The sequence below is a fragment of the Grammomys surdaster genome, unplaced genomic scaffold, assembly GCF_004785775.1.
Source record: "Grammomys surdaster isolate TR1022 unplaced genomic scaffold, NIH_TR_1.0 189, whole genome shotgun sequence".
Lineage (NCBI taxonomy): Eukaryota > Metazoa > Chordata > Mammalia > Rodentia > Muridae > Grammomys > Grammomys surdaster.
The window spans coordinates 8,170,542-8,186,575 of NW_021604634.1; the positions used below are offsets into that span (position 1 = coordinate 8,170,542).

At 36.8% G+C, this 16,034-nt stretch overlaps 1 protein-coding gene across 1 annotated transcript in view; it reads left to right on the plus strand.

Annotated features, from left to right (window-relative positions):
* LOC114622544 (putative protein TPRXL) overlaps positions 1 to 15,811 on the plus strand; it is a 97,311-nt gene extending 81,500 nt beyond the window's left edge. The window contains 1 exon segment of the mRNA XM_028768960.1: positions 15,723 to 15,811. Coding sequence (XP_028624793.1) covers positions 15,723 to 15,811 — 89 coding nt within the window.
* Positions 15,812 to 16,034: the final 223 nt, after the last annotated feature.

Here is a 16,034-nt window from a genome sequence, read left to right on the forward strand (position 1 = left end):
TTCTTCCTGCTATTTGATTAATATTGAACTCATAGTTACTCTACCTTTCAAAAGCTTTCACAAAAATAAAAGGAAGAAAGAGAGAGAGAAAAAGAGACAGGAGAGAGAGAGTCTTCTATAATGAAAACCACCCAACCTTTACTCAAACTACCCAGATCAAAACTTGTATATCTTCTGAAGTACAGGACCATTTTAGCATCTTTTCTGATGAAACCCCTGCTTTACATCTTGCTGCAGACACTAAGCTCATTCTTTGTAACGTGCTTTTCAATCTCATTTCTGACTTTCCTTATAATTACTTCTTGTACTTTTGTAATTTTCTACTGGTCTTTTTAATTCCATTCCAAGTGGGAGCTGATCACATGCCTTGCCTGTGAGGCATCCATTATTTTTACTGAGAACTCTGTAGCCTGTCTTTCTCCTGACTTTCATTTCCAGAATCTTTTTGTCCTTGGTTTTAGCATCTCTCCACATTTTGCTCTGAAATGATTCATCATCTCCATTGTCTTCACCAATCACTTTTGTTCTAATTGCAAACCTAAATAAATTAGATTCCTTCGTTGTCAGTTTGGAAGTTTCTCTTTCAGCTAAACATTTCTAACTATGGCCTGGCTCGGTCCAAAAAAATTAAGATCAGAACTACCCTATTACAAGAGCACAAAGAGAGTCTTTTATGTATAAATAAATCTCTGGTTAGGTTTGTCCCTGTAATGGAGAGGCTTTTTCATGTGTTTCAGTATCTTAATTAGGATACCTCACCATCCTGCAATTATCAGACTGCATATAAAAATAAATAATGAATAGACCACAGCTACAATAGAACTCTGACCCATAGTCTATACAATTAGCTCAGGAAACCATTCTGTTATAAACCAAGTGGATTTGGGGCCATTCTGACCAGTGCCTCCAGCAGACAGTCTGGGAAGTCAACAATAACCCTTGTAAGAATAATGTCTTATTTAACAACTGACAGCATCCTTAATGTTGCCCCCTTGTACAGCTTAGAAACAACTCCCCAAAGCAATCAACATAAGTTGTCTCACCTTCATGTTCCTCATGTAAACAGCCTCCAGTCAGGGCAAATCTGGAGCATCCGATTCCCAGTCAAATGCTTCCCATTTCCCTACCTGATGGTGTCTCCAGAAAATGTAACTGATGGTAGTTGCCGCCCTACATACAGTAAAGTCCAAAATAACTCTGCTTCTTTTCAGTTTCATGTTCTTTGTTTCTATCTATAATTAATTTTCAAAGATGTTGGAAGAGTTTTACATAAGACAAACGTTAAAATATATACATGCGTCTGTTTCTATTTTATTTTGCTTCTAGAGATGTAAGGCCTACCTAAGTTGTATTTGCTATAACTTTTAGCTTTAAAATCACACTAACAACTCTGGCCTAAACAAAATTGCTATCTTGTATGTGGTGGCATTGGAATTAATAAGATCCTTCTTATGGACTATTTGTTCTGGGGCAGATAATTGAAAATGTACAGGTGTCACATTCTAGCTCAGTGATGATGGTTTTATAGTCTACCCTTTATTTCACTGAATTCCAAGGCACTGACTTAATCCCTTTACATATAAAATTTTGTACAAAGAGAAGGAAAAGTGTACAGGTTTGTCCATCTCCCACCTGAAGAAGCAACTCAGGAAAATCACAACTTCCTGATAACCAGGAAGCCCATAAAATGGTTTGTTTTCATAATGGTCAGATCTTTGCTCTTCACCAGGAACCTTCATTTTTGTTTAGTGTTAGTGCCTAATTAAGCAGCTAACAAAGTCTCTGACACCAGAGCCAATAAATGCTCAAAAATGGGTCTGGAGTAATGGCTCAATGAGTGAAGTTCTTGCTGTGCAAATATAAAGATCTGAGTTTAGATTGGCACCCATGTAAGAGAACTTGACAAGGCCACACTGTTGAGAGCTTTTTGTGCAGCTTCTAGGAATTTGGCATTTGTCACTGGGCTCAGACAAGGAAGTAGGCTCAGATAAGAATATTAGAAACAGTAACCATGGGGCTTTGTTTACTAGCTTGTAAATTACTACCTTATGCGATCTCTGCTTACTACTTTACTTAATTATTTCCTTGTGTGATCATTTTGCTTACTACTTTGCTTGATTACTGTCTTGTGTGATCTTCTTGTTTACTACTTCGCTTGATTACTTTGTCTTTGATCTAAGAACTGACCATGTTTTTTGGATGTACCTAGAATGATATAAAAGCAGACTGGGAAAGAATAAAGCTGCTTCAGCCTCAGTACTGACTGGAGTCATGTTATAATTTTGTCTAATTGTTTTTCTTCTTTTTCAATCCACACTCCATCCTTTGAGACCCAGTTGACTGACTGAGCTGGCTTGGTCACAACATGCATCTATAATCCTCACTAAGGATGCAGTCTTGTACAAGCTTTGGTTGGTAGTCAATGTCAAATTCCAGGTTCAATTCAAGACCCTGTATCAAAAAGTAAGTTAGAAAGAGGATACCTGTTTAAAGAGAGAAAATCAGCCATATAAGGAAGTAGCACTAGGCATATCAACCACACTCCAGGGAAGGAGTAGTTTACCAATAAAAAACATGCTCCACGGTTTTGTGTGGGTTTCTTTGTTTTGTTTTGGTGCTTTGTTTTGTTTTCTTTTGTCTTGTTTTTGTGGTTTTGATTTTGGGGCCATTTCTTTTTATTAAAAATAGACTTTTTTCTCACATAAATATCCTAATTCCAATTTCTCCTTCTTCTACTCCTCTTAGTTCCTCCTACCTCCCCTTCCATTCAAATTCACTTCCTTTCGGTCTTTCATTAAAAACAAACATGCTTAGAAGATATTACTGTACTATACTGTACTCTACTATACTAATAATAAAACAAAATCTGTCACAGGAGAATTGAAAAAAGACAAAAAAAAAAGGAAAAGAACCAAAGAGCAGACATAAGAATCAGAGACCTACTCATTCACATACTCAGGAATCCCATAAAACATTAAATGAAGCCATAGTATATACACTGAAGACCTGGCACATACCTAAGCAGGCCCTGTGCATGTAGTCTCAATCTTTGTGAGCTCCTAAGAGTTTTGCTCAGTTGAATCAGAGGGCCTTTGGTATTCTCCATCACTTCTAGCTATTACACTTCTTCTATCTGTTCTTCCATGGCATTTACTTAGCCTGTAGGGAAAAGAGTTTATAGAGACATCTCATTGATGGGTGTTCCAAGGTCTCTCACTGTCTGTGTAATGTCTGGCTGTGGGTCTCTGTATTTGTTCTCATCTGCTGCAGGAGAAAACTTCTCTGATGATGGCTGAGCAAGACACTGATATGTTCCCAAAGTGAAAGTGCCCTTGTTTTTGTTTCTTGAGAGAGAAAGAATATGAAATTGGTGGGTAGGGAGCAGGATACTACCTGAAGAAAGTTGGTGGAGAAGAAAGAATGTGACTAAAGTATATCATGTGATTTCTTTTTTTTTTACTTTATAATATTATTTTTATTACTTTAAAATATTATTCATGATAATATTTTAATTCTTTGAAATTCTCGTCCCAGAACCACTCTTAGACATATCCCTAACTTCCAAAACCCCAATTTACCTAATTTTATGTTCTTCTCTTCCTCATCTCCATGGATTCCATTATGTGCTACTTAAATACTCAGGGTATGGGGCATGCCCTAAATTATGGTGGACTTATCAAGTGTCCACCTGATATTTATTTTTAATTAAAAATAATTTAATGTCGAAAACAATATAGGAAGATACTTAGAGGTGACCTGTGGTTCTACATATATACCAAGGGTTAGCACCCCAACATACACACACACACATGAACACACACACACACACACACACACATCCTCCCAAAAAAGAAAAAGAGCCATTTGATCTATAAGTTTTCCATCTAGTTTATGGACAGTGCTACCTACCTCTGCAGAACAGGATTTTTTTTACCTCAAGTTTCCCAAAAGCTGCCCAGAGTACCATGAGCATGGGATTACCATGAATAACAACCAAAAGAAGCTGCCACTGCTGAGTTATAGTACTTCTGCTCTGGTTTATAGATACTTGGGTATGCCATCTCCAGTTTAGAATAAGAAAGAATCCTCTTCTTAGAATTTGGAAGAAGAACTATTTCTTCATATAGATCTAAACACATGTATATATACATACAAATGTATGTATGTATGTATGTATGTAAATTTGTGCATGTGTATGTGTATAAACTTTTCTACACATAAATGAGTATTATGATAACATATTTCCAAGAAGGTTGATTATATAGTAATCAGTATTAATAATGAAACTGAACTACAGTAGAAAAATAAATCCTGACAATTAAGAGGGAAAGTTAAGTGGCAAAGTACCATGTAGTTCAAGGTTCTCTGGTATAAGAGTTAGTAATTAGCCTGTGTGCTGCATTCTAACTTGTTCTAGTTTCCATCTAACCTGACTAGAATGCAAAGTACTGTTTTGAGTTGCTGCTAAAGAAAAAGACAAGCACTTATCATCGTGTATCCTGTAGGGTATTTTTTTCAAAAAGCCACATTTCCAGAAGTATGTGCTTCTGAACGCCTAGCTGAAAAGAAATGTTTGTAAATCTCAATTACAAGGCCCAGCATGAATATCTAAAAATATGCTAAAGGCATAAAATTCACATCAGAGTCAAATTCTAAAATGAAAATATTATACAAAATATTTCAATTACTCACACATTCCTATGGCTCCTGGGGGGAATTTTGAAGGTAGAGAGAAAAAGAGAGATTACCTCTGTGAACACATCCTTGATCATCAGCATAAGCTGGGAAGAGAATGGGAGGGGTGGGTATTTACTTCGCCTCTACTCTTTGCAGATGAGTGACAGTCTCCTTTCTCAAAGAACATGCCATGTGCCCTTGGCAGCTTCTCATCTAACCCTGAGTCTGCCTACTAGGAGCTTTGCTATTAGTTTGTGCTTGCACTAAGAAAAATGCTTATGAACTATAAAATTAGGACATGTGTTGTTTAAGATGTTATTGTTCCACAGACATATGAAGCATAATTTAAAGGATTTAATATCTTTCTTGTGCCTATAAACAAAATCACAAAGAGATAGTCATGCTCCCCTGCAGAAACAGAGAGAGAGAGAATGAGAGGGAGAGAGAGAGAGAGACAGAGACAGAGAGAGAGAGACAGAGACAGAGAGAGAGACAGAGACAGAGACAGAGATCATCATAAAGTCACTCACAGACTCACACAAAGTGTAATTTCTAACCTCACTAAATTAATAACTGTAGGCTGACTCAAATTTCCCTTCCACTAAGCCTGCATCAAACCATTTTAAATTTTTGCACATTTTTTTATTTGTCTGTACTTGGTAATTAATCCCCCAAGCACACTGTAAAGCTTGGCTGATACAAATGTGCCTAGGTTTCTAGAAGCATTCAACTGAGACTGTGATTCAGGTAAACACATCAACATCTAGAATCTGATTGGAAAATGGGGTGAGGGATACAGTCTAGGGGAGGAATGAGAAAAATGAAGCCACAAAAATCAACCAAGCAACTCTTCTATTTACAGAGACAACAGAATTCACTGGCTAGATTAAAAATTGCCAACAAATTTTATTACCATCTTATTTCCACAATGTAAACATTATTAAATGAAAAGAAACAAGAAACCAATTCTGTTGCACTGTGAATGTAAATAACAATAATAGGAAATGTGGCCGCACACAGTACCTGACCTCTTGGGTCTCAGGCTCGTAAACCAACTCTGCTTATGGCAACAAATACTCCAGGGTAATGTGATATCCAGGATCAGTGAAATTGCATGCAGAATGGAATAACTTCTCATCCATGCTTCTTGTGCATTCCTTACAGTATGATTCTAAAACTGCCCTCGAAGAATTTTGTTCTCACTTCAAATTCTATCCTGAACAGCCACCTTTTAAACTGAAACCATTCACTGATTTAAAGCAAATTAGAACAGTAGATTATTTGACAATTGTATACTTGTTTGTTGGAGAGATAGTACATGTATGTGTTTGTGTTTATGAACATATATAGTAGGATAGGTACACCTCCACATACATGATGCACTTGTAAAGGCCCCTTGATAGATATTCAGTGTCTTCCTCTGTCACACACCCCAACTTACTTTCTCCGAGAAAATCTCTCAGTGGACCTGAAACTTGACATTTCATTTGCTGGTTCAAAACTAGTGACTACCCATAGAATAGACTTCCTTTTTCACTCCTAATCCCTTAGGAATCCTCTTATCTATCTCCATCTCTTCAGAGCCAAGATTTCAGACTCACACTAAGACACATAGCTGTGGATACTGGAAATCCACATAGAGTTTCTCATGCTTGTGCAACATGCACTTTATCTACTGACCTCTGAAAATGATATGATTTTCAGAAATCTTTTCAGGATTGTTAGAACCAAGCCATATGATCAGTAATGCACTAAAAGTGAGTCCAGGCTATCAATGTAAAGCAGATTCTTTATCAATGTTTACTGAAAATAATCATGGTCTCATAACAGGGGCAACTATAGTTATCCCTTAAAGAAGAGAATAACATGGAGAGGTAGCAGGAAAATATAACATCATCTAAACTCCACAGCTAGTGGATAGACCATTATACTGTCTCACATAAAATTAAGCAAAAAATAACAACAAAAATCCATTTCCTATATACAGGTAGAAAAATGGACAATACAACAGAAAGTTCCATTTGCTAGAGCATATTCTTAATAAACTATAAAACACTTATAAATAAATCTCTAGTATACATATAAGATCCAGGTAAATATTCCAAAATGTGTCCAAATGACAACCTGAAGGAGTGAAAAAGGAAATTCACTTTATGATTGTCAGTATCAGTCATGGCTGGCCTTAAGTGAATTTATATGCTCAGTGATGTTTCAGTAAATGTCCTAATTCTAAAGATTGTTTCAGATCTTTTCAAGCTGATCCTAAAAGTTATGTAAGAGAGATGTGATGGAAAAGGCCAAGACATTTTTGCTAAAGGAAAAAATACAAGCCTGGTGTTTTGCAGCATTTTAGAAAGTTAAACCATGGGTAAAAGTGCTACAAATGATATCAAGATAAAAAAAGAAAAGGTGGAAAACTCAGAAACAGCTCCAGATATATGAAACTAAGGACACTGAGAGACAGTAGGTCAGTTTAAGGAATCAGCTTTATACATTTTTTAAGTTTATATTCCCAAATTCCCCTAATAACATATCAATTCTGTTGAAGGACTCATAAGAAACACTGTGGTATGGTAGAAATAGGAGAATTGTTAATAACCTTGGGGAGATATGTGACACTTTTGTAAACAAAACACCAAGTAGAGTAAAGAAAGAATGGAAAAAATTCTAACTGCATTAAAACTTTAATCTTCACTAAAAAATACAAGCCAAGCCTGAAAGGAGGTATTTACACATTTAATTGGAGCTAACCTACAAGGGAACTCTATTCATCCCAGAAGTCATAGGTTACCAAACAAAAAGCCCAATGTCATGTGAAGGATACTTTTCCTCAAGTTGTTGGTCAGAGGTATCTAAGTGACCACAAAACAATACAGAATATTGTCTTTTCTTTTGGTTTCCCACCAGTACTTGATTTTGAAGTACTATGGCTGAAGACACCACACACATGGGTCACAAGATACAGAAAAATCAAACTACTATTGACCAGGAAGCTTATTCCAAGCTGGCTAGCTCTAATGCTACTAGAAGGTGCTGACCAGGTTACTGTCAGGTCAAGGTGGCATCAGCAGCATTCTTACCCATCTGTGAACTCTTTGAATTTCATGGATGAAAAGATATTTTCATGGATGTAATTAGCAAAAAATGTCTGGAGATAGCTAACTACTTCTGATTATACATAGGTACTACAATGTTGTCGGACAGGCTACTCTGCAATGTTGGCCAAGACCAACTGCTTTTGAAGATTGTATTTCAGTGCTGCAATGTTGGGGGGCAGACTTACCCAAGGCTTTCTTAGAGGCCCTGATGAAAGAACAAAGGAGAAGCTAGTTCTGTGTCCTTGCCCTCAGACCGACTTGGCAAAGTGCAGTCTGGGGTGTAGACCAGGGTCTCAGAGGAGTCAAGCCTTAATTTCCTGAGAACCTGAGTTTTCCCTCTGTAGGGCTATGGTAGGCCATTAATATACTCAGTCTGACACACATGAGATATCCTGTGTTCCCATTGTGCTAACTTTGTCTTGTTGTGTACTAGATTTCTGCTGACTTTCTCCCAGTTTCACCCCATAAACAGTATAAAGTATGCTGTGCTGCTTAATAAATATGCTCCCATGAACCATCAGCTTATGCAGACCTCCCGGCTCCAGATTTCTGTCTTATTTACTTTCTCATACCTGGCCCTCCCCCTCAACATGTATCAGTTCAGGACCCTCATTCAGGTCACTGAAAATCTGGTCAAGAACTCAAGGATTGCTGGGGAGCTCACAGGCCCTAGAGGTGAACCTACGACTATTACTTTGTTCAATGGACATAATATCAATCTGTTTGTAAATTTGTATCTATCTTCCTGTGTTTCAGTGACCGTCTCAGACTTCGTAGGAGAACTTTCTGTGTGGAATAGATAATAATAAATATAAAAACTTACAATTAGTCAAAGCAGCAATAAGTCACTGAGGAGTGCACAACTACAAAATGGACAACCATAACACATTCCCCAAGGCTCTGGGACTATCACAGAAGAGAGGACAAATGATGGTGACAGCCAGAGATTGGAAAGGACTGCTGCAAACAGTGTCTTGCTGGCATGAAAGAACCACTACACTCATGAACTCTCAGCAGCCGTGGTTGTCTGCAAAAGACCTGCACAAGATCAAGTTAGCCACCATTCTAGTATCAAGTCAGGAGCATTTCATGAGCTCAGACCCCAAACTGTCAAGTTTTGAACAGTTGAGTTTCTGGGTGAGAAAGCCAGTTTTTGCTAGGGGTTTGTTTTCTATTTAGGTTATGCATATTCCAGTGGATGGTCCCGTACCCAGAAGCATACGGACAGCACAAAGTTGAGTTGAGTCACTTGGCCATTAATTTAAAAAATAATAATAATAATAAATTGGAGGGGTAGGAAGTAAGACTTGATCTAGGAAGAGTTAGTGGGAGGAACTGGGAAATGAGTATGATCAAAATACAATGCATAAAATTCTTACAGAATTAAATGTAAAATTTTTAAGCAGAAGTTTTGCAGTTGATAACAGAGCTGCAGAAATACTAAGGAATGATAATATTTAAAGATGGACAAGCACTGAAACCTTGCTGCCATGAAGACGGGGGGACTACATAAAACACCCAGTGAGAAAGTTCCCTCTGCAACTACCACTGTGAGAAGCCTGCCTTAGCTCAGAGATGTGATCTGCTACAGAGATACTTTTACGTCAGCCCTTCAGAATTGAAACAATACATTCACTGTTGGAAGCTGCTAGACAAATTACACTTGGTTATTTCTTCAAGGAGCAATGAAACTGATTATCCCAGTAGACATTTAGATGCATAGGTATTGTCTGAATTCTTAACAAGAATAGATATTGCATGTGCTAATGCATTTTTAAGTGATATATACCAACCCCAGTTATATGAAGCCAGGTTTAGTTTGAAAATCCTGGATGAACAGAACCAGATAACATGAGATGACTACCTTTAGGATTTTAAATGAAAATAAATGAAGATTTAGTTGCTTGGGCTCATGTAGTTTGGAATCTATTGTTAACTGTAGAGACACTGTATAAATTTGAAAAATGGATTGATCTTTAAATGAACTAATGAAGTTTTCTCAGAATATATTTCTGAGCACAGTTGGTAGTGTGGGAAATATTTCATCCAAAGAAGTAAAAATATCAATAGCAATAAAGAGACTTGTCTTTTTCTCCCTGAAAAGAGTCAATGTAAACCATAAGCAGTGATTTATCTTACCACTTTTTACAGAAAATCGCTGCCAAGTAGAAATAATTACACTTGGCCTGCATATTTTACTGCCATTTAAGTGATCAACCACACATGAAACTATCCTAGCACTCATAAGGAACATATTTTTAACATTTTCATACATTTTTACTTGAATGAATTTCACACTTGAAATTATCATATCAAAAGATATTTAAAACATTCAAAACAATAGGAATATTTACAATCGTGACATCTTTGAAACTTGCCCACTATCCTATGGTCTGTCAAATTGGTATTTCTGTGTGCCTGTGATATTTTTAGAGAATATAAACTTGCTGTAAATGTATGGACTTCACTAACTTCACATTTATTTAATAGGTCTCTGTTTATAAAAATCTAATTTAGTTTTTCAAATGATCCATACAAATCAATTTTACATGATCATGTTTCTCCAATGGATTCTGATTTTTCTAAGGTGCATTTTATGAAGATCAGAGTTCCAAGAGATTTGTGATACTGGGTCCCCTTAGATTCATTCTTATCTCAATGACTCACACTTACATAGCTCGGGTAGGGGTCCTTCTTTTTCATTCTTCCTTCATAAGTGATTCAAAACTAAAACATTTTCCCTTTCTTTCATTCTTTTTAAATAAAAAAAAAATGGGTATTATATTCTATACACATTCATGGCCCTTTCGATCTCCTCCCAAATCCACCAATTCCATACCCACACAATTTTGTGTCTTTTTCATTTTGTGACCTCATTGAATTCCATTGATGCAACTTATAAACTCAGAGTAATATTATCATATATGAAGCATGTTAGACATACCAGGGATTACGCCTTTAAAGAAAATTCTCTCTACGAGCAACCATCAATTACCAGTAGCTCCTCAGAAGTATTGCTTAATGCTCAGCTCCCCTCTCAATGCTGGGACTTTATCTAGCTAGAGCTTTTACAGAATTTTGTACACATTGTGATAACTACTATGATCTCATATACGCAAGGGCCCTCTTGTGTGTGGAAAACAGTTTCCTTAGAGACATCTATCACCTATGCTTCTTACAATCTTTCTGTATCCTCTACCACAATGGTATCTGAGCATTAGAAAGAGAAGAGTTTGATATAGTTGTCCCATTTATTGACAAGCACTCCATGATCATGTATTTTCTTCACATTTATCAGTTGTGGGTCTCTGTGTTAATAGTAATCTACTGAAAAAGAAGTTTATTTGAAGAGATTTGAGAGATGCACTAATCTACAGATATAATAAGTCACTAGGAGTCTATTTGACACAGAGACATTTAAAAGAATAATGGTGCTGGGCAGTGGAGGCGCATGCCTTTAATCCCAGCACTTGGGAGGCAGAGGCGTGTGGATTTCTGAGTTTGAGGACAGCCTGGTCTACAGAGTGAGTTCCAGGACAGCCAGGGCTATACAGAAAAACCCTGTCTCGAAAACAAAAAAGAATAAGGGGAGGTTCTCCCCTTGAGCCTATGACCTATATCTCCCACATGTTCTCTGTGCCATTAACAGTTCTAGGTATGGGTTGCATTTTCTGGAGCCATCCTTAGATATAAACAATGTGCCATGTGCTATTCCCATGATATTCCTACTACAGCTGCACCAGTGGGCATACCTTTCCAAGTAGGTTGTTATCATAGCTGGAGAAGATAGATGATGATTTCTTTCTCTGGGTGCATGAATAGCACATTTCAGGGCTATGAAATCTAGCTAGTAGAGTTGAAGCTTCCAGGTCAATACCAGCTTCATTTTCAGATGTTTTATGGGTCATTCATGCAATCTCTTCCATAGTAAGGTATCTATTTTAGTCTGTTTTAAGTGTTTTCATTGGTAAGACTAGAAACTCCAAGAGGCAACCCTAAGGAGTAATTGACATGCTGTGCCAGACTTCATTCACAAGACTAACAGGGCAACACAAACTAAACTTTATGGGAAAAGGAAAAAAAACAGAAAACTTATTGTTGGGTGGGAAAGGATGAGAGTGGTTATGAAAAAAGTAGAGAGGTAAGTATATATGTTCAAAAGACACTGCACTAAATTCTCAAGTAATTAATAAATATATCATTTAATAAAGAAAATGGGTGATACAAAGCAGCTGCATCAGCAAATCAGCTATCCTAACATTGGTCACAGCTCAAAAAGTTACATACCTGGAACTCTAGTTGGGCAGCTTCACTCACAAGTCTCCTCCTCCTGAGAAACAGTTTAGTGACCCCATGATTACTGATCCTGGGAGAAATGTGAATCTTTTAAGTGTCATGAGCTTTCTAAGCCTGGTAAATTAAGTAAATTTCCTAAATCTTAGGACCTTCCTTCTCCTTCCAGGAGTATAAGTTTCAATTAAGAAGAAATGGCTATATAATATGTATATTCCAGGGTCCTCAAGCAATTCAGAAAAAAAGAAATGAGTCCATAAAGATGTATGAAGATGAGAAAAGCCTCGAACTCTTTAAACATACACTGCATTTAAGAACTAGTCAAGATTAATTAATGGTGAGAGACTTGCTACAGAGACTAAGCATAATGAATTTATACACATACTTATACACAAACATACTCATGTAAAACACACACACACAAAGTTAGAGTATATACACACGTACAACGTTTTCCTTTCCACTCATTCAAAGCACCATAAGGAAGACAGAAATTTAAAGTTCTCTTCTCTGAAGCAAACTAAACAATGGGAGAAATTATTTTTTGGCTATATATCAGATTTAAAATACATAAAGAACTCAAAAAACAAAACAACCAGTAAATGGGCTATAATTTTGAAGAGCTCTCAAAATAGGAAATACAAACAGCTAATACACATTTTTAGAAGTGTTCAACATCATTAATTATCAGAGAAATAAAAATTAAAACTACTTTAAAATTCCATCTCACACTAATCAGAATGATTATCATCAAGAAATCAAATGATTTGTTGTTTTCTTGGCAACTGGCTTCTTTTTATTTTTTCTTAGCTATGAAAGAAATCTTTATGATCCATGTAATGTAAACATGGTTAAAAATGGACCCAATTGCACGTATTAAGTTGCCTGATATTTAAAGTGAGGATTTAAAAAAAATAAATCTCTTGTAATTCTGAAAAAAAGAAATCAAATTATAAAAACTGTTTATTGGTATATGGGAAAAGGGAAAGTCTTGTTCAATGCTGGTAAGAGTGCAAACTGATAATGTCACTGTGGAAATCAGAGGTTCCTCAGAAAGCTAAAATCAAGATTATCATATGACCCTGTTCCATTTCTGGACATATACCCAAAAGACTCTACCTCCCACTATCCCCCAAGTTCATTCATTGCTGAATGAAGCCTCTCTAATGATGATTTGGAGAGGCACCAATCTATAAGGATGGCTGACTATAATTAGGAATCATTTCATTGACTTTTTTTGGCCAATTATGTTTGGTTCTATCCTAGCTCTCTGACCTCCTGATTCTTAGCCATCCAGGCAGTGTCATGTGTGGCCTCCTTCTCATGGCACAGGTTTCAAATTGGACAAATTATTGATCAGCCGCTCCCACAAGATCTGCACCATCATCACTACAACACATCTTGTAACCCAAATTGTAGGTCAAATGTTTTGTGGCTGGCTTGATGTCCCAGTCCCACCACTGGAAGCCTTGTCTGGTTACCAAAGATGGCTGGTTCAGGCTCCATATCCCCCATTACCAGGAGTCTTCCCTAGGGTCTCCCTAGAGATTCCAGTGAGATTCCATTGTACTATGTTTCCATATAACCCACCCACAGTGATTTCCAATTCTAGTCATCTTTCCAGTACTGTCTCCCTCCATCCTTTCCCCAAAACCTAATCCTGTGATCCCTCCTGTTCTCATCCCATCTATCCCCAGTCTACCTGCAAAATCTATTCTATTTATCCTTCCCAGGGAGATCCATGCATACCTCTCCTGCCACTTTAGCCTTTCATTTTACGTATCCCATCTGGGCCTGTGGATTGATTTATTTAATAACTAATATCCTCTTATAAGTGAGGATATACTGTGTTTGCCTTTCTGGCTCTGGTTTACCTCACTCAGAATGATTCTTTTTCTTTTGTCAAGTTTGTTTCAACACTGAAGAAGAAATACCAAGGAGGCAATTAGACATGTATATTTATATTCTAGAGACTGTAGTAAAATCTTGGGAACTAGGAATGTAGAGAGTCCATGATGTCTTACTGTGAACAGTATTAATCTAGCAGAGAAAGTTCATAAGAAATAGAAGGCTCAAATATCAAGTCATGATGTACCCTAGTATCTAGTGATCATAAAGTTAATGGTGATGAAGTCAAAGATTGCTGACTCTGCTTGATTAGTTCTCTCTCTCTCTCTCTCTCTCTCTCTCTCTCTCTCACACACACACACACACACACACACACACACACACACACACACTTGACCATTTTCTAGCCACCCAAACCAAACTATGTAGTGCATATAAATTAATCAAAACCCTGCTTTTCTGCTTCGCTTCCTTTTCATGCCTCTACTCTGAATGTCTCCAACAATCTGCTATTCATTCTTCTCCATCATGTAACTATAAGATATTGACAAAATGGATTAGTTATTCTTCCTGAAGGCTGTGGTTATTTCCTGATGACTCTTGGCGGCATTTTTAGTGAGGTCCAGTTTCAAAGCCCAATAAGCCACTTACTAGCTCCTATCTCATAATTCTTCTGGACCTTTCTCCTACTTCAGAAAGATTTCAGGAAATGTGAACTGCTTTGATTTCCTTCCATTGTTAATTTGATTATATGAGTTTATGTACCTGTCTTTATATTTACTTTCATTATTCTACAAAAACAATCCTATACTGCTCAGCTATACACCTTTCTTTCCTCTTATTCTTTTTTTCACTTAGACCTGTCCTACTATTCTCTACTTCTTTTCAACAGTTCATATTTCCCCATAAGATTTTTACTCTCCTTTTTTAAACTGCTACCTTTTTACCCTCCCCTCTTCCCTCACTATATCTTGTCTAAATATACCTTAAATCTCAGCCTATATCCTACATTTCAATTTCCTTTTCACTGCTTGCCCTATTCAACTCTAGCTCCTATTTTTGTGATTCTCATGAAATTACATCCAGGAGAGCACTTCTTATCCATTCCAACATGTAAGTTTCCTGCTGTACTTGACTTTATTTCTTGCTCGGAATTTTATATCGGCTTACTAATAGTCTTTCTTCCTTCTGCCCTCTAGTATTTCTTCTTATGCTGTGTCTGGGTTCTGACTTTGGGCCTATACTTTTTCCTCTCTGTAGTCTTCTTTCTGGATAATATTATACACTCTTTATTAATGATCATATATTCAGTGAAAGTGCCCAGCTCTAATCATTTAGTTCTGCTCTTTCTTGAGATCTCCACATTATAGACCAATTATCAGCTACATAGAAAACATAAACAAGCTAGACACAATAAATTGTCTTTCTTCTAGGCAGTCTTAATCTTTGAACATTCTTTAACATGTTTTATGCTTAGCAAATGACTAATTCAAAAATAATCTGCAAATATATGGTCTGAACAAGTCAAGAAATCTACAATTAAATCACCCAAGTCCCCAAAGGTAGTTCTCATAGTTTTCCCTCTTCTTGACTCTGGCATCAGTTTTAAATAACATGCCAAGTTTTTACTTAACCATAAAGGCAGTCGTAAGGTGTTTCTTATGTGGAAAAAAAATGGAGCATCTCCAAAGATCGTTCTGATTAATAACTTTGGAGCATGGAAAAGTAAAGGGCACATGTACAGAGAGGAGAACAAGAATAAATGCCAAAGTCCTGTGTTTTTTGTTTCTGTTTTTGTATTATAAGAATGTTTTATAGACGTCAAGACATTTCTCCAAAGAGGAAACAACCTCAATGAGCAAGCTTTTGAGAGTCCTATTGTAGAGTGTGCCTGAATGGTCTTTTGTGCTGTGATACTAAAATGCTGCTGTGAGACAACCAACAAGCAAAAAACGACTTCATTCTATCAACTAGTTCAAATTTAGAAGAGGTATCTAAGTAGAGTAACTGCACCAAGAAGATTATGATACTAAACTTTCTACCACACTAAGAAAATGCAATGAAAACTCAAGGTCAGTGTTGGGAGCCGAATCCTAGCAGAAAGCGGCTATCATCTTT